Below are 18,711 nucleotides of genomic sequence, written 5' to 3'. Positions count from 1 at the left end.
TAAACACAAATGATACACTATATGCCATGATACTTTTTTAATATTAATCACAAAGTAATTTTCTTCCAAGTTTAGAGAACATCAGAAGAGCAACCAATCTCTTTGGGTTGAAGTATTCATTAAAAAAAAATCTTCATTGTTTGATGAAAGTGTGAACTGGGAAATGAGCTAGGGAACAATTACGCTAGTCTAGGCAAGAGATAAAATGCTTCGGAACCAGGAGTATGGGAAAGCCTGCAAAGGTAAACCTGTGGAGACAGGAACTGGATTAATAATTACCTGGGTGCATGGCAGAGGAGGTTGGGGAAATGAACTAACAACAAATATGAGAAAGAAAACAAATGTTTTGTCTGAAATTGCTTATGGTGATGATTGCACAACTCTTAATATGATAGAACTTTTGTATGGCATTGAAAGTATATGCCTATTAATCTATTTTTAAATAAAGGTTAACTATTGTGGAGGGAAATCAGATGTGTTGTGGAGGTAAACTGCCAGCCTTCCCTCTTTGAGTGTCTTGAGGTAGGAGAATGAGTCTACTTATGTAGGTTGCAATGAGACGTATGGACACATATTATACAATGGTGGCTGAAATGAATTGGGTTGCTTATTGGGGAAACTGAGTCTCTTGACAGTTACGTGGGTGCCATGACTGTGCTATAAGGTGTAGTCACTACTTAAACATTTTAGTGCTATATTTAAATCAGTTTTCCCCAGCACCTAACTTGAAAACTTTAGTGGATTTTATGTGAGAGCTGAAGCATTAAAAAAAAAAAGATTCACAAGCATATGATTTGTAGAATGTAAATATAGTGATAATTAGCAATCAAATCACAATTGTCACTACTAATTTATTGAAGTTCTTTCCCCCTCCACATTCCCACTCCTGTCCGTTTTCCACTTTGCTTCCAGCCTCTGTTATCTTTCTTGCCTTTTTTCCCCAGGAAAGGGAGAGAAAGAAAACATAAAAAAACACAACTAGTGATTGACTCTGAATACAAGCTCATTTCGCTTGTGTAATAAACTATCAAATATGTGTCTACTCCTTTTTCCTCTTTTACTAGAACTGGAAGTTGAAAGTGAGAGTAGTATTTGCCATGTTTTTCTTGTAGTCTTCATCAAATCTTTCATTTTGCGCTACAGTGAAGTGGTTCTTCCAGTCTCCCACTGTTCCTGAAACAGAATATGGAAGAGAGTTCAGAGCGGTTGGAGGAATTCTTATTTCCCTGGTCTCCTGGTATCGCGTAATACTTCCTATCCTATCTTCTATGCTACGTAGTATTGGACAGCATATTTCTCTTGCTAGCCTGTCACGGGAAGAATTTTTATCTGATTTGTGAGACAGTAAGAGTCTTTTACTCACTGAGCCACAATTATGAGGTCATTGCGTTAAAGTGGCAGATCTGAGGGGTACCACCTATTGCCCTCCAGTCTGTACAACAAAGCGTGCTGAGTGCCTATGCCTGGCGCGTCCATGATGTAAGAAGACGGAGAAATGCCTGTTTTTGGAAGGTCCATAGGAAACGTTTTTGGTAAGCATCTTCATAAAAAAATCTTTTATTTTTAATCATTCTAAAATTAATTTAAGTCCTTCTAAAACTCCTGTTACTGTTTCCAGATTTCTTTTTCTCCGTGGGTTTTTTTAAATTAATAAATCTTTTTATTGGGGCTCATACAACTCTTATCACAATCCATACATACATCAGTTGAGCAAAGCACCCTTATACATTCGTTGCCCTCATTATTCTCAAAATTCGCCTTCCACTTGGGTTCCTGGAATCAGCTCGGTTTCTTTTTTGTTTTTCCCTCCCCCTCTCCATGGTTCTCACCACCATTTATTTTTCTAGGTATTTTGCTTATTTATTTTGTTGTACGAATATAAATTCTGTGGTGGCAGGGATTTTATGTGTTTTGTTCATGAATGTGAGCAGTGCCTAGGAACCATGTCTGGCACTTGGTAGCCTCTCAATAAATATTTATTGAAAAAATGCATATAACTGGTAGCCCAGAGTCATCTATAAAATTCATTCTTTCTTTCATCTGACTTAATTCTGTGTATTTTCACTCTTTCAGCCAGAAATGTGTTGTATAGAATGGGGAGGTAGCAGTTAGGGTTCTGGTTTAGACAGAAATCTCATCCCATCCTTAAATAACAACTAGAGGAATTCTTATTTCCCTATTTTGATTTATGTGAATATTGGAATTTTGGAATATCCTTCCAATTCCATTAGTGATTTCTGTGGTAGTTAGATAATTTCTGTGGTAGTTACATAATTGCATGTCAACTTGAAAACATATAAAAGTGTAGGGGTGCAGTCTAGCCTGTCAATCAGGTCCCGCCCTGATGGTTCCTCTTTGTAGGCGTGGGGCTCTTGTAAGGGGGGTTCTGGGAACCTCCCCTTCTCCCTCTGTCTTTACCTTCTGGCTGGCAAGCCACTCTGAAACCCTGGAGATGCATTTTTGCATGTGACTGTGTGAGCCTGAAGAGGATCCTATGGACTAGTACTGAACTTAGGGACTTGAGTTAGACCAGGCTGGGATGTACGAGTGTCACTGAATTTGTTTCCCTAGTCAACCTGGCCTAACACAGTTTCTTAAATACTTTCCCCAGAATCATTCATTAGGCACTTTAATTTTTCCAAGTCATAGAGAAATCAATTCCCAAATGTTCTGAAATAGTAGACAATTATTTTAGAATTATGACAAAAAAGGAAGCATAAAAACCTTTTCTCATGAATGGAGAAATGGAGTGGTTCATGATTTCGCTAGAGACCATTGAGTAGTTTGCCATCGGATTGTTCTTCATCATATCAAATGAAGTGTGATGGATAATTTTATCTAGAACTTTATCATCTAGGTCTTTTCCCATAAATGTTGCCATCTTCTGAATTTCCTGCTTAGGGTTCTATGGTCAAAGTCAAAAGAAAAGGAGGAATTTAATATAAAATAACTTATTTAAAAAGCATATCAAAATGGATTAATAACAGTAGACACTAACATTCCATGAGTTAAAATGGAGGGGAAAAAATCTTTAAAAGGTTCAACTTTCCACATATTATTTATTTTAATAAGGAGATCTAGATTGTTGCTACTATTAGGTGCTGTTATGACTTACATTGGACCCTCCCTTTTTATTAGTTGGAAGTATTAGCCATTTCTTTAACATTTAAGTATCAACAGGGCAGTATTAGTGGACTACATATATCAGCCACTGTATATACGCCCATATCTTGGAAGAGAAGGTAGCAGAGATTAGGTCTAAAGGTCCTTTTTAAATTAGTATAGGATGGGTCTTAGTCATCTGAATGACTAATGGGCAGACTAATAAGAACCAAGACATTCTAGAAGATTTAATATCTGACAAAAAGAAGAGTTAAAATTTTATTTATTTTTTAAAATTTGAACGTTGATGAGCGCTTCAGGCCATTACAGTGATGGCAGGAGGAGTGGAGAGAGTTTGTTGGAGTGAGTCAAGAGGCACCTCTGGTTCCTAACTATGGTGGCTGGCAAGACCAATGGTTTAGTTGGATCTTTTGGAAAGGAGCTCATTTCCAAAGTAGCAACTATTGTCCGAGGGACACACAAACCCGCAAAGCTGTGAAGGAAGCCCTCTGTTTCTTGAGGGGACAAGTAAGAGAGAGCCAGAAGAGGAATTAGCCCATGACTGTGTCTATAAATGGGCTTCTGTTTTAAAAATTGAATGTCAAAAGTGCTCAATTTAATTGGCTTCACACAGCTGGGGGTGAGGCAGGGTACTAAAAATCAAAACCACTAAGGACCATAAACTTCCTGTGAACGTTTCATAAGTCTACATACAAATCTTTAAGACTGCTTTTAATACTTTGAGTTTGACTCCTTATTTTAATAAACTCTCTTCCTGGCATTCAGAATCGATGATCGACATCAATAAAAAAGGTCCTGCTCCCCGGAATGCCTCATCTCTTTGACACTGAGCCATGGATCCTAGAGGATCCACATAAGATGGTGGGCCGTCATCCATGTGGGATTCTAAGTTTAAGAGTACAAATTCTTCTATGGCCCCTTCAGTTTGGAATATCTCATAAAAGAGTAAACTCTCTCTTATAATCTACAGTTCTATTACAGTATAATACTCCTTAAGTGGGTATCTGTATCTGAGACTCTCCACAGAGATGACTCTTTGAACTAAAACAGCTCATAGACCTACAATACATTCTTCCAGGACATGGATGTAGGCAATGGGCGTCTCCTTTTATAGCTTTTCTGTCATTTAGGGTTTTTTGGTACCTTCTATAGCATTTCAAAAAGAAAAATACAAAAAAATATTTAAAATTTTAAGATGTACAGAAATATCAAAACATAGAATCACTTGTAGGTCACAGGGCGGTGTAACCAGGGCTCTCACAAATCACCTAGAATTATGTAAAAGTAGACTTTAATGTAGTAGACCTGCGGTGAGCTAGTCTATGGACCACTTGTGAGTGTCAAACTTTCCATTACAAATGTAAGAACAGAGACTGTAATCTTTTGTAGATCTGCAGTCAGTGGATTCCTAGAAAGTGGCTGGATAGATGATCATTTACTGTGAACTTCCATCAACATTGTCTCATTTGATCCTGGTACAAAAACTTGGCGAGTGCTATATTACCCTTATTTTTCCATTAAGGACACCAAATCTCCAAAATGTGATGTGTCATTACTAAGAATAATTGACATGTGTGGTCAAGCCAGGTCTTGAATTCAAGAATTTTAACTTTAAATTATAATGTTAAAGCTGTTTCTTGAAACTATGACATTCTTCTAGTACTATTAAGAAAAAAAACAACAAACCAAAATAACCATCAATGATACCAAGACAAAGTCCTGTCGGGTACACATTGGACCTGCAAGATCAGTGGTTTGAACCCGTCGTTTGCTGCTTGAGAGGAAGCCGAGGGTACATGCTCCCATCAAGATTTACAGCCCCACAGAAACCCTGTGTAGGGTTGCCATGAGTCAGAATGGACTTTTCTGAGATTTGGTGGCAATCTTTTTTTCTGTTGTACATGAATTTTAGTATGCACGTGAAATAAAAATATGAGAAAAGTATCATGACTATTTTGCAGTAATCTGCCTAGAAGAGAGAAAGTAGCAGATCCCAAGATACCAGGAAGTTGCAAATAATGCCGTGTGATACACAAACGTATGGCGTCCCATATATACTTTGATGCGCGGACAACCTAAACAATCAAACACATCAATTTGTTTGCTCTCTGACTTAATCCATGAGTCCCTGATGGCTTAGTACATTATGACTCAAATGCTTCATGGTCAAACAAGAACAGTTTAGCTGATACTGTCTCCCACCTTCTTCATATCTTCATAGAAGAGATAGAGAATTTGATATTGGTCTTTGATGTCCCACCATCCTTTCACGTGACTGTACCACGAACCCCAGCACACTGAAAGACAGAGATGAAAAATAAGAGAAGTCATAGACTCCAACCAACACAAATCATCCACGGGAAGGAGAATTCCTGAAGAAAGAGAAAGTGTTATGCGCACAATTCCTTTATATTAAATAAGGCGACACCTCTGTGATTTTAAGGAAATGACTCCGTCTTCTGGAAGCATTTGCTATTTTTGAGAAATGAAGGAAATGAATGCAAATTCTCTCACCTTTCCCAGCCATAAAACTTTCAAAATACTCCTCCCAGGTTCCTGGGTCAGGAAGTCCTTTATTCATTCTCTGGAAATGGTAATAGGACACCATATTGTCCTTGGGGTTTCTTGCTACGTAGATTATCTGTGAATGGAGGAAGGAGAGGAAGACGTAAACACACAAGCAAAAATATCTAGTTGCCACCCAGACAAGTCATGTTAAGATGAATACAATTTATACCCACATTAAAAAAAATTTCACTGTGGTTTGAGCGAAAGTTGACCAAGCAAGTTCGTTTCCTATTCAACAATGTATACACATTGTGAGTCCTAACAGCACTTTTGCTACTCTCACCCAGTGTTCCCCGTTTCCATTTCCCCTCTTTCCTGCCAAGACCCGCTATCTGAACTCTGATTTTGGGAACTGCTGCCCATTAGGTCCTGTCTGGCTGATTGTCACAAAGATTATCTCCAGGAGTGAGTGCTGCACTAGGTTTGAAAGGTGTCTGAGGGTCATAGTCTTGGTATCTCCTACACATTAAAAAAAAAAAAAAAGATTTTGAATTTGTTCTCCTTTTTTCGACTACCTTTTTTTGCTGTCCTGATCAGAGCAGCCTGTGGTGGCAGCCAGACGTCATCCAATTCTTTGATCTCAGTCCTCTAGACAACTTCTTTGAGTCTTGGGCTGTGTTATGCTCTTCTTTGCTTCGGATGGGACAAGCCTGATGATTGAATGGTACATGGCTACTTGCAAACTTTTTGTTTGTTTGTTTCTTATTGTTCTTTCACTTTTCATTGTGATTTGGAGGAAAGTTTACTGAGCAGATTGGCTTTCCATGAACCACTTCATACATTTTTGGATTTGCTGCATTGACTGCGTTCTCCACAGTGTAACAACATTCTTCCTCCTCCTTCCCTGTGCCTACTGTTCCCACCCTTCCTTCTTTCCTCTCCCTCCCCTGTCTGTTTGGGAGAATGCTGCCCTTTCAGTCTCAGATAGTTGAGTGTTCTAAGGGATGGGTACCTTCCTGGTATCATTGCTCACCGAATAACCCTAACTATTATTTGGCTGAAAGTAGAGCTATGGGCATGAGTTCCGTTTCAGACTTGAAGGTTGACCAAGGACTACAGCCTTGGGGCGTCTGCTCAGACTTTATCGGACTAGAAAACCTGGTCTTTTTTTTTTTTTCACTTTTGAGTTTTGTTTCCCATTTTCCTCCCACTTTATGCATGACTTTCTATTGGGATGCCCTTCAGAGCTGTCAGCAGTACTGCCGAGTGTCAGCGGCACTGCCGAGTTCCTCTGGTTCTTTGTTTTTCAGCGTAGTGGATGCTGAGATTTGTGTGAGGATTCTTCCTTCGGGCTAACTGTTTGCATGTGGTTGATTTTGTCCAGTCTTCTTTGCATTGAAAAGGTAGTTGAACTTTGGGCGGCCTCTCACCCTATTCATTACTCACCGAAGCAATATGTAGAACCTTGTTTTGGGAACTATGTTATGTCCACTGACCTTGATGCCCCTGAGACTATGGTTCTAAGTCTCCCAAAATGACTCATTTTCTTAAGGTGTTTGGCTATGGCTAAGAAGTTTTCATAAGTGTGCCCTTTGTAAGCTCTACTATATACTTGCCTATATTTGTAGCATATACAAATACATTCAATGGGATTTGAAGAACCCCATGGGGTTTATAGAAAAACTCCATTATCTTTTAATTCTGTTTCCCACTACAGTGAAAAAGCCCCTTGGATATAGAAATATCCTTTGCCAAATCTTGCAAATTTATATGCTTGCAAGTGTATTCCCATATGCGGTCACACACCTGCTCGGTGTAGGTATTTGCCTATGTATCCACTTGTAAATTATTGTTTAAAAATTACTCTTATTGCAGGATGGTATAGGTAGCAGTTATTGGCCATGGTTGCCTTTTACTCTCCAGTGTCTTCTACTACCTTGGTCATTCGCTGCTGACCTCCTCCTTAGTGTGTATTGCTGTTGCCTTGACTGAAGCTAATATGAGGAACCTTTGAAAACTTCACGGAACATAGAATTAAAAGGTAAAGGAGCCCCATGCAGTTGCTCTGAATTGGAAGTGACTCAATGGCAGTGCGTTTTGGTTTCATTTGGTTTAGTAATTTTTCTTTAGATCCGTTCACATAGTAGTTTTTCTTTAGATCGGTTCCATCTGTCACCAGAATTGCATGGCACAAATGTACAGTTGCACCCATTGAGCAACTAGTAAAATGCAATGGATATGCATACTATTATCATGATGAACATGATATGGTAGAGAGTAAAATGTCAAGGTTATGATGCAATAATAAGCAGTAATAATAAAGGGGAAATGATACAGGAAAATTTCACAAACCTTTTGAAGCCCTATCTCCATTCCACAGATGTTTACTATCTAATGGGGGATTTCCCTCCTCTCTCCCTCCCATCCCTGGCAAACCTCAAAGAATGTTTCTTTTTGTGAATAACCTTTTTTTATAAAGGTGATTTCATATAATATTCTTTTGTGGTTTATTTATTCACCCAGCATGATGTCGCCCAGATTCCTTCATGTGTACATTAATTTTGTTTTTTAAATGATGAATTCTTGTGATCCTAGATTGTGTGGAAGATGACAAGGATTCACATCAATTTCATAATGATTAATATGAAGATGGAGTCCAGTTCCCTGCTCACCCCTTCTACTTTAACATCAAATGAGAAGTTCTAAGAGGAAATTGAAACCCCACTACATGGTCACTGTGATCAGAAGAATTGTGAATTTCTTTTGTTCCTTACCTTACAGTTTTTCTCTAGGAAGGATGGAGGTGTCAGCTCAATGGGAAGATGAGTTTTGAGAATCCGAGGTGAGGGCAATTCATTAGCCCTTTCCAAACCTGAAAAGTTGGTTTTGGTTATTTTTCACTTTTTTTCTCCATTTACTTCAAAATTGTTGCTGCTCTTCCATTATTAATATTTTAGGATCATTTCAAGGCAGCTGCAAGAGCACTGTCTCGCTGTAAACTCAATGCTGTCGAGTCAATTCTGACTCGTGGCAACCCCATGGACCAGGGCAGACCTGCTCTTGTGGATTTCTGAGATAATAACTCTTTAAAGGTGCAGAAACCCAAGCCAAACCAAACCCACTGCCTTCGAGTCAATGCTGAGTCCCACAGGTCCACCTGTGGGTTTCCAAGACTGTACCTATTTATGGGAGTAGAAATCCCAGTCTTTCTCCCGAGGTGCTGCTGGTGGTTTCGAACTGCTGACCATGTGGTTCACAGCCCAACACATAGTTACTATACCACCAAGGCACCCATAGGAGTAGAAAGCTATATCCTTCTCTGAGGAACAGCTGATAGTTTCAAACTGCTGATCTTGTGGTTAGCAACCCAACACATACCACCATACTTATCCACAAATCTTATCTACAAATCTGATCTGAGACTGCATTTAACTCAGAATAATGATTTTGGCTAGAGCAATTCCCAAACATTGTAATAAACCAACCAAATAAATAAAAACCTGAGAAACCAAACCTTTCTAGAAATTATCTTTCTAGAGATTGTTTTTCTAGCTATTTTCTTTCTAGCGATTATCCTGTTAGGGTCATCCTTATTGAATAAAATTAGCTTCTAATTCATAAAAATTTAGTTTCTCATGTTTATCTTACTTTAGTGATTTACTTTTAAAAATAGCTCTATTTAAGAGAAGAGCCAGTCAGGGTGCAGTATAGTTTTGAAACACACAACCTTCCTCTAGTTCTATAATGCTTCCGCCACTGCCACCCCCCACTACCATGATCCTAATTTTATCTTACAGATCTGGCTAGACCAGAGCATGTATACTGGGTCCGATAAGAGCTTTCAGCACAGGGAATTCAGAGCAGATAAACCTCTCAGGACCAATGAGGGGAGCAGAGATACTAGGAGGGTAAGAGTAGGTGGGGTGGGGTGAGGAGTAAGGGGAAACCAATGATAATGGTTGATGTATGGCTCCCCCACCAGGGGAATGGACAGCAGAAAAGTGGGTGAAATGAGACAGCAGTTGGTGTAAGTCATGGGGAAAAAAAAGATAAATTATCAAGGGGGTATAGGGGAGGGGCAGGAGGGGAGGGAGGGAGAAAAATGAGCTGATGCCAGGGGCTCAAGTGGAAAGAAAATGTTTAGAAAAAGACGATGACACATGTACAGATGTGTTTGACACAATGGATATATGTATGGATATACATATATCAGTATCTATATGTATATAGATGTACACATATGTATACATATATAAGTATACGTACATATATATGACTGTACATATACATATACATGATAAGAGCTGCGAGAGCCCCAATTAAAAAACAATGTCTGCAGAATGAAATGGCCAGACACAATTAAAACAAAAATCCATAAGGAATGTTTAGAATGCATGGAATCTTCAGAGGGATTTTTGTAGTGAACACCGTGAGTCTGTGCCTCGGACTGTAGGCAAGTGTGGCCAGTCAGTACTCACCAGATCCTACGCCTGGAAGTATCCACTCGATGAAAGGCATTCGTACAAAAGTAGGTGCTCGTTTGCTTTTCTCAATATCTCCATTATTTTGTATTAAGTCCACGATCTCCTGAGTCCATGTTGTTCCTTATTCCACATGTAAGATGAGAAAGCACAGTCATTTAGTGTGACACAGTACTCGCACTACAATCAGACACTAGCTAGAACTTTAAAGTTCTATGTATAAAGATTCAGAAAGCATCATTTCTTATGTATGTCTTATGCTTTTATAATTTGAATTTTCATAGGCCCTACGTTGGGCTGGACTGAGCTTGATAAATACACAGTGTATTTACTTTTTTCCTGTCACGACCACACATTTGCAGTGTCGTCCTCTTGAGTCAGATGCATTGTTCCTGAGGGAGAATGAAATGGTGGGAAGATTGTGATCTAGAGAGTCCTGACTGCAGGGTTTTCAAACTGTTTTCCAGAGTACAGAGCTGCGACATAAGAAGCACTTAGTACATGCTGGATGAGTGAATGATTGTTTCCTGGGTTTGATATTCAAAATAAGCACTCAGTTCCTATTTCCACCCTTTTCTTGGCTTTCCTCTTATATCAGGGGCCGAATAGTTAAAATGTGCCCTTCCAAAATGTCTTTGCCGCTGTGATTCTAGGTGCTAGGTAGACTTCTCCATTGCACGACATGAGCCTGACAGCTGGAAGGCAGCACGGAGGTCGAGGTCAAATGTTGTATAAAGAAGGTGGGCTCTCGGATAGAACATTTAGCAGAGACCTTTCCGCTGCCCAGTGCCCTAAGCATAGTAAGCTGCGTCGGCACAGCTACCACGTCCACAGAAAGAGGGACCACCGACTCTTATGTTTACTGTGTTTCTGTGCCTCTGCCATCTCCTGCTCAATTCCATGTGGGAAGTTAGACAGTTTATTTTAGTTACTTTTAAACCGAACTATAATTAAGGTATCCCACAATTCCATGGTTCAGTCCTATTAAGAAGCGCCGTGGAGTCATTGCCACAATCAGCTTTGGAATCTTTTCTACCTTCTTTTACAAGTTAATGATCTTCCGCCCCCTTTCCTTGCATGTCCCCAAGTACTGGTGATCATCAGTTCCATCACTGTCTTCATAATTCCACTCATCCCATTTTCCTATACAGGTAAATATGCAAGACGAGGCAGACAATAAGCAAGGATCCATCAATAATGACCATACAAACAGAGACCTCAATCTAAGAGAAAGCAGAGACTTAAAACTTTAGAATAATTTCACGTTGGTTCCATAAGGAGGTCAAATTCCAAGATATTACGTTTCAGTTGAAGTCCAGTTGCTAAAATCTACTTTACAATGCTCTTTGCTTGATATCTATCTGGTGGTTGATGGTTTGAGCCTATATGCGTTGGAGACCCAGCTGGAGGCTAATCTCACGTAGGGACCCGGCAAATGAATTTGGGGCTACCATTATTGTCCATAGCTTTCTGTAAACTGGGTCTTTAGGATTTAAACACTGGTATTGTTCCCTTCTCCAGATTTGGATTTTATTATCATCTTTGGATCACACAGGTTTGGTGTGCTTCTGCTGTATGGATTTAGCTGACTCCTCATTCAGCTGGCTGCTTGTTTCGAGAGAAGCCTTTAAAACCCTAGATCAGTGGTTCTCAACCTTCCTAATGCTGTGCCCCTTTAATTACAGTTCCTCATGTTTTGGTGACCCCCAACCATAACATGATTTTCATTGCTACTTCATAACTGTCATTTTGCTACTGTTACGAATCAGGCGACCTCTGTGAAGGGTCGTTTGACTCCCAGAGGGGTTGCAACCCACAGGTTAAGAACCGCTGCCTTAGATGATCTTATTCATGATAGCTGGGCACCCTCTGTTTCCACACTCTGGTATGGAACTCAGTTCTTCAGTGATCTCTTCATGAGGGCGAGTACCAGGCAGGACCATGGGATCTCTGACATTTTTATGGTTGCTTTCTGAAATAATCTTAGTAGTCCTGCTTCTTGGATATAGGTTATTTCCCCTATATTCTTGGATATCACCTCCCATTATAAATCTTGTTTCTTAGACACTCAATTCAGCACTTTCAAAGTCTATAGCAAGAACATTGATTAAAACATAGAAAACCACTGCCATAGGGTTTCTGAGTCTGTAAATCTTTACTGGAGCAGATCGTCTCATGTTTTTCACCAAGCGCTGCTGGTGGGTTTGAACCGCTGACCTTGCAGTTAACAATCTAAGCTTTGTCCTACATCACTACCAGGCCTCCTTAGATTAAAAAACAATGAATAATTATATTTATAGCCTTATATAATAAGTAATTAAATTATAGTCCTATATCTTATATGGGTTGATCTTCCATATTTTCTGTCATCAAATACTCTTTCACTATTGGATTAAAAAGCACCAAAAATTTTCCAGCCATATACTCAACGAAATTCGATGATTTGTACTTGTTTTATATTTAATTTTATGCATTTGCTTTATAAATTACTCTGACAGTTTCATGATGGGCTAACATTGGAGTAGATTTAGGAATGAGGTAAGCGATTTCGCATTTTACCCTTTAAAGGGCAAAATGATCTTTCTCCACTATCCTGAGCAGATGCCACTATAGCTTCAAAAATTTAGGTGTTGGATCATGACTTTATCACTGATGTTTATTTCTTCTTCTAATTAATAAAAATAACTTAATGCATGTATAAAGTTTTAGTGATGATTATTATAATTTTTACTTTAGCTGGCAAAGCATTTTGCTTTTGAATGTTCTATTTGGGTATTTTTCAAGGACAAAATGTCACTAATGCTCTGAACGCCCTTTGTGGAGCGTTCCTAATAGCAGATGCAGAAACGGTGAGCTTTTGACATCACACTGAAATCGTGAAAATCAAACAGTTGTAGGTTTCAGGAATGCAGTGGGATGTGATCCTAGACGGAGTCTACATTTAGGTGATGGGAAGCGTCCCTGCTGGCACAGTGGTCACAAGTTGGGCTGTTAACTGAAAGGCCAGCAGGAGATGGATGAGACTTTCCATTCCCACCAAGAGTTACAATCTCAGAAAACCAAAGGGGCAGTTCTACCCTGTTCTATGGGGTCACTGCGAGTTAGAATTGACTCGGTAGCAGTGAGTTTTAGGTGCTGACCTGCTAACAAGCACAAGGTGGGTGATTGAAACCCAGCAGTGTTTTTTGGGAGAAAGATGAGGCTGTCTGCACTTATGAAGATTTTCAGTCTCAGAAACTCTGCATTGGGTCACTACGAGACAGAGTCTGCATGATGGCAGTGCTTGTTGTTTTTATTCCTTCCCTCTTTCCACTAAGTGACAAGAGGAATTTGAACACACAGTACAAGAAAATACTTAGGTTTAGAGTTTTGGGGCAGAAGGGCAGGGGTCTTTGATAGGAAGCTTGATTTTATGAAGGGGAAAGGTATGTACATTTGGAGTTTGGATTGATAATCGTATTTTTAGTCTTATGTACATACACACAATTCTCTGTCAAAAACTATTTCCCTCTGCCGACCCAAAGGCTTTTATGATGCAGTGGCTGGACTCAAGTTAATCTCACTTCTCTCTACACCCGGACAATTCTGTTCATCAAATCATTTTTTAAAAGGAAGTAAGTTCACACGGTGGCAAGACACAAGCAGAAACCAAAAGAACAGTTTTATGACTCTGAGATAGGAGACTTTTACAGACAGCCAAACTAAAATCAGTCCTGCAGAACAAAAGCCTCCCCTGTCTTCACACTCAGAGAGCAGACTTCACACACACACACACACACACACACACACACACACACACACACACACACCCTCCCCTGTCTTCACACTCAGAGAGCAGACTTCACACACACACACACCCTCCCCTGTCTTCACACTCAGAGAGCGGACTTCACACACACACACACACACACACACACACACACCCTCCCCTGTCTTCACACTCAGAGAGCGGACTTCACACACACACACACACACACACACACACACACACCCTCCCCTGTCTTCACACTCAGAGAGCGGACTTCACACACACACACACACACACACACACACACACACACACCCTCCCCTGTCTTCACACTCAGAGAGCGGACTTCACACACACACACACACACACACACACACACACACACACACACACACCCTCCCCTGTCTTCACACTCAGAGAGCGGACTTCACACACACATACACACACACACACACACACACACACACACCCCTCCCAGGGGGACAAACTATGGAAACCATGGGGGAAGGAAGACCGTGATCAGTGTAAGATATGAAAATAAGAATAATTTATAATTTAACAAAGGATCATGAGAGTGGGAAGTGGGGAAGAAGAGGAGCTGATAGCAGGGCTCAAAGAGAAAGTAAATGTTTAGACAATATTGATGGCAACATATGTACAAATAAGCTTGATACAATTGATGTGTGCATTATTATAAAAGCTGTAAGAGCCCCCAATAAAGTCTTTTCATTAAAAGAAGCAGATTTATATAAGATCTGTAATAAAGGCCTACATTAGGAACAAATAAATAAACAGTTTTAGCTCTTGGCTTCGGCTCCTTGGTGTACTTTCTTCCAGGGAACTAAAAAGCTGGGTACCGCAGGATCTGTAAGTTCTTAACATTTTTGAATGCGTGACTATTTTTCGGTGGAGTTTCTTTTTCCGTTTTGACAAGTACCTTGCACTCACATCACTCTGCCCAATAAGCAAATTTACACCCAAGGCCCAGGAGAGCAGCTTCTTCATTTCATCATGATTGCATCTTTTCCACTCCCTTTCCCAACTCTTTCATCATTTCTGCTGTCCACATACCTGCTTTAGGGTAGGTAGAAATGAGCAAATCATCAGGCTTGGCTTGGAAGTTCCAGATCTGATCCCAAGATTCGCAGGTGGGTGTGGGTTGGAGAATTCCCTTTACATAGTCGACGGTTATACGTCCCTCTGGGGTGATATTCAAATCCTTAATTTTGTTTAAGTCCATGCTGTGAGAAGTCATAATTCTGAAAGAGAAAATAGTTACCTCTCACTTAGTACAAGGCATATGTTCCTGATATTTTATATAGAAAATCCGAAGTTGAGACCACAAACTCTGATGGCCTTTTGCTGAAGAGAAATAAACACAGCCGCAGGCCTGTGAGAGCCTGCAAGCAAGGAGCAATAACGACAGGCCTGCTGGGTGAAGTATTCCAGCCGCTATTGTTTGGGACTTTATACACAGGAACTTCTCTGACCCCTCCCTCTGTGAGGTAATACCAGAGGCGGTTACAAATCCTAACCTTTGTTTCATTTTCTCCTGCACTCCTCCTTCAGTTTAAGGAGAGTGAGCCTAACCGTATGTGTTCACAAAATAGTTCACAGATACTTGCACGAATTGTTTCTCCTGGGAATTTTAAACTAACTGAACAATCAGTGGGCGACTTGGCCTCTGGAATATTAGATTACAATATGGGCTAATGATTCTGCCCGGCTGAGGGGGCGTTTCTGTGATCTGTGGACAATGAGATCCTTGTTCCTGAACTTTCCTCGTGTTGGAAAGGGTCAACCTTAACTCTTCTTAAGTGTAAAATCACGAATGTTCTATCTGAGATGATCCTCATCGTTTCCTACCTGTTTTACAAAATAAAGAGGGATTTCTTTTATGTCTTCAGAAAGGTGTTGACACCATGGAGAGGGGCTCCTAAGAATTTGGATTTCCACCTGAGATACACGGAATCAGAATCTACATTTTTAACAAGGTCCCCAAGTATTTGTTATAGATTATTTGCTTATTTTCTAACTCCTTCACTGTCAGTTAAATGTTGAAATGCTAACTGCAGGGTCAGCAGTTCAAATCCATGACCCGCAATGTGGGAGAGAGATGAAGCTGTTTGTATTTTCTGAGACTTAAACTCCTGGAGTCACTATGAGTCGGAATAGACTTGACGGTAGTGGGCTTGCTAGACTCCAAGGTATATGAAACCAGGCCGGGGTCCTAACTTGCTTTTCAATTACATACCAGCAATATGCCCAGTCTTTTACTAGGTTTGATGTGTTCTGCTATAATGCACACTGTTCTAATTATACCACACCATATCATGCCACCCCAGACTAATTCTTGAGGTTGACGGAGAAGTAACATTCAACAAACTGTGAGAAGGTGGGCTCTTGGGAGCACCGTTATAGTGACAATTAGACAAGCTTGGTGACTGTGACTTGGCATTTTCTAGACAAGTCAGACTGCGTTTGAGTCCTGTGACAACTCTTAATTATAGGACTCCAAGCAACTTATTGAACCTCTCAACTTTACCTTTTCTTCATGTGTAAATTAAACATCATAACAGTATCTAGCTCGCTGTTTTTATGGGACCCCAAATAGTACACTGTGTTTAGCATGCTATCTATCAACCGGGAAACATTCAATAGCTTTTAGTTATTAGTAATATCAACTGGCGATTGTACACTGCGATAGTTAACATTTTGATGACATACACATACTGAACCAGGAAGAGGTGTGCTACACTCCAGAATAACGGCTGTTTTTTCTAAAATGTATAACTAGAACCCTGGGAATATCTGTGGCGACTAGGGGTGTGGGATGATGGCGCAAAGGACATAACCTCAGAACAGCGGTTCTCAACCTGTGGGTCACGACCCCTTTGGGGGGTTGAACAACCCTTTCACAGGGGTCCCTTAATACATCCTGCATATCAGATATTTACCTTACAATTCATAACAGTAGCAAACTTACAGTTATGAAGTAGCAATGAAAATATTTTATGGTTGGGGGCGTCACCACAACATGAGGAACTATATGAAAGGGTCGCTGTATTAGGAAGGTTGGGAGCCGCTGGCCTAGATCCTTCAGGAATGAATGTTTGAGTTATCTTGTCAAGCAAAGAACCAAAGTGAGCTGAGCTATTTATTGAGGGCAACAGGAATAGAGAATGGGTGGTGGAATCACACAGTTGTAAATATCAGCTTTGTCCATGAAGGCTATAATTGTTATGAGTATTTCTCCCTTGTACATATATAAAAACATTTTTTGTTACTTTATAAGATATTAGCTATCAGTGGGGTTCGTCTGGTCTCTGTTGTATGTGTGGTTGTTGTGTAATGTTAAGTATAAACATGGCTTTGTAATTTGCCTTGGTTTAGCAATCATGTATGGTTTAAGGAGATGTGTATGGGTGTCAAGTTGAAAAAGGGTGGAATGTGGCCATTCAGTTCTGTGTCAACCTGGCTGGACCAGGATTCTTAATGGCTTGGCAGTTGCTGTTGTTAGGTGCTGTTAAGTTAGTCCCGACCCATAGTGACCTCCTGTACTACAGAACGAAACACCACCTAGTCCGGGGCCATCCTCACAATTGTTCTTGTGTTTGAGCCCATTGTTGATGCCATTGAGTCAGTCCATCTTCTTGAGGGCCTTGCTCCCGCACCCTCCTTCCCCCAGCTGTCCCTCAAGTTTACCAAGCATTTCACCCTTTTTCAGGGACTGGTCACTCCTGATAATACAGCGGTTCTCAACCTGTGGGTTGCGACCCCTTTGGGGGGTCCAACGACCCTTTCACAGGGGTCACCCAATTCAGAACAGTAGCAAAATGACAGTGATGAAGTAGCAACAAAAATAATTTTTTGGTTGGGGGTCACCACCACATGAGGAACTGCATGAAAGGGTCGCGGTGTCAGGAAGGTTGAGAACCACTGTGATGATATGTTTAAAATATGTCAGATGAAGTCTCTCCATCCTCACTCCCCAGAAACATTCTGCCCGTAATTCTTCCAAGACAGATTTGTTTGTTATTTTGGCACTCCATTGTATTTTCAGTATTTTTTTTCGCAAGCAACGGAACTCAAATGTACTGATTCTTTGTCTGCCTTCCTATTCAGTGTCCAACTCTCATGCGTATATGAGAGATTGAAAATACCATTGCTTGGGCCAGGCACACCATAGTCCTCAAAATAACATTCTCGCTTTTGACTACTTCAAGAAGGTCTGGTGCAGTAGATGTACCCAATGCAATGTGTTGTTTAACCTCTTGACTGCTGCTTCGTGCACATCGATTGTGGATCCAAGCAGGATGAAGTTCTTTACAACCTCAATCTCGTCTCCATTTGTCATGATGTTACCTTTTGATCCAATTGTGAGAATTTTTAGTACTTCACACTGAGTTGTAGTCCATACTGAAGTCTGTAGTCCTTTATCTTCGTCAGCAAGTGCTTCAATTCCTCCTCACTTTCAGCAAGCAAGGTTGTGCCGGCTGCATGTTGCATATTGTTAATAAGCCTTCATCCAATCTTGATGCCACATTCTTTCTTTTTTTTAAGGTGCTAAGTTATTTTTATTAATAGATCACTTTATTATCCATACAGAAATAGGATCAGGCATATTTGTACATCTGTTTACTGTCATTCTTTTCTACTGAGCTGAGATAAACCCTTGGTATTAGTTCCTCTTTCTTCCCCTCTCCTCCTTTGAGTTGATATTATCTAACAGGACTAGTGTAAGTATTGATATATATATGGACAATGGGAGGGTTAGGCAGCTAAGGGAAGGTCTTAAGCTATCCATAGGTGCTTAAGTTAGATATCAGGCTGAGAAAGGGTAGATTTTGA

At 40.3% G+C, this 18,711-nt stretch overlaps 1 protein-coding gene across 1 annotated transcript; it reads right to left on the bottom strand.

Moving 5' to 3' along the window:
• Nucleotides 1-22: 22 nt before the first annotated feature.
• SULT1C4 (sulfotransferase family 1C member 4) lies at nt 23-15,312 on the bottom strand. Its single transcript, XM_075563353.1, has 7 exons — nt 14,932-15,312; nt 10,110-10,235; nt 8,406-8,503; nt 5,638-5,764; nt 5,326-5,420; nt 2,725-2,905; nt 23-1,173 (listed from the first exon to the last, which is right to left on the bottom strand). Exons 1-7 carry the CDS (start codon nt 15,113-15,115, stop codon nt 1,061-1,063), a joined length of 924 nt encoding a protein of 307 aa, XP_075419468.1. The 5' UTR covers nt 15,116-15,312; the 3' UTR covers nt 23-1,060.
• Nucleotides 15,313-18,711: the final 3,399 nt, after the last annotated feature.

The sequence above is a fragment of the Tenrec ecaudatus genome, chromosome 11, assembly GCF_050624435.1.
Source record: "Tenrec ecaudatus isolate mTenEca1 chromosome 11, mTenEca1.hap1, whole genome shotgun sequence".
Lineage (NCBI taxonomy): Eukaryota > Metazoa > Chordata > Mammalia > Afrosoricida > Tenrecidae > Tenrec > Tenrec ecaudatus.
Note: the sequence above shows the minus strand (reverse complement) of the source record. Positions and strands in the feature narration are given on the sequence as shown.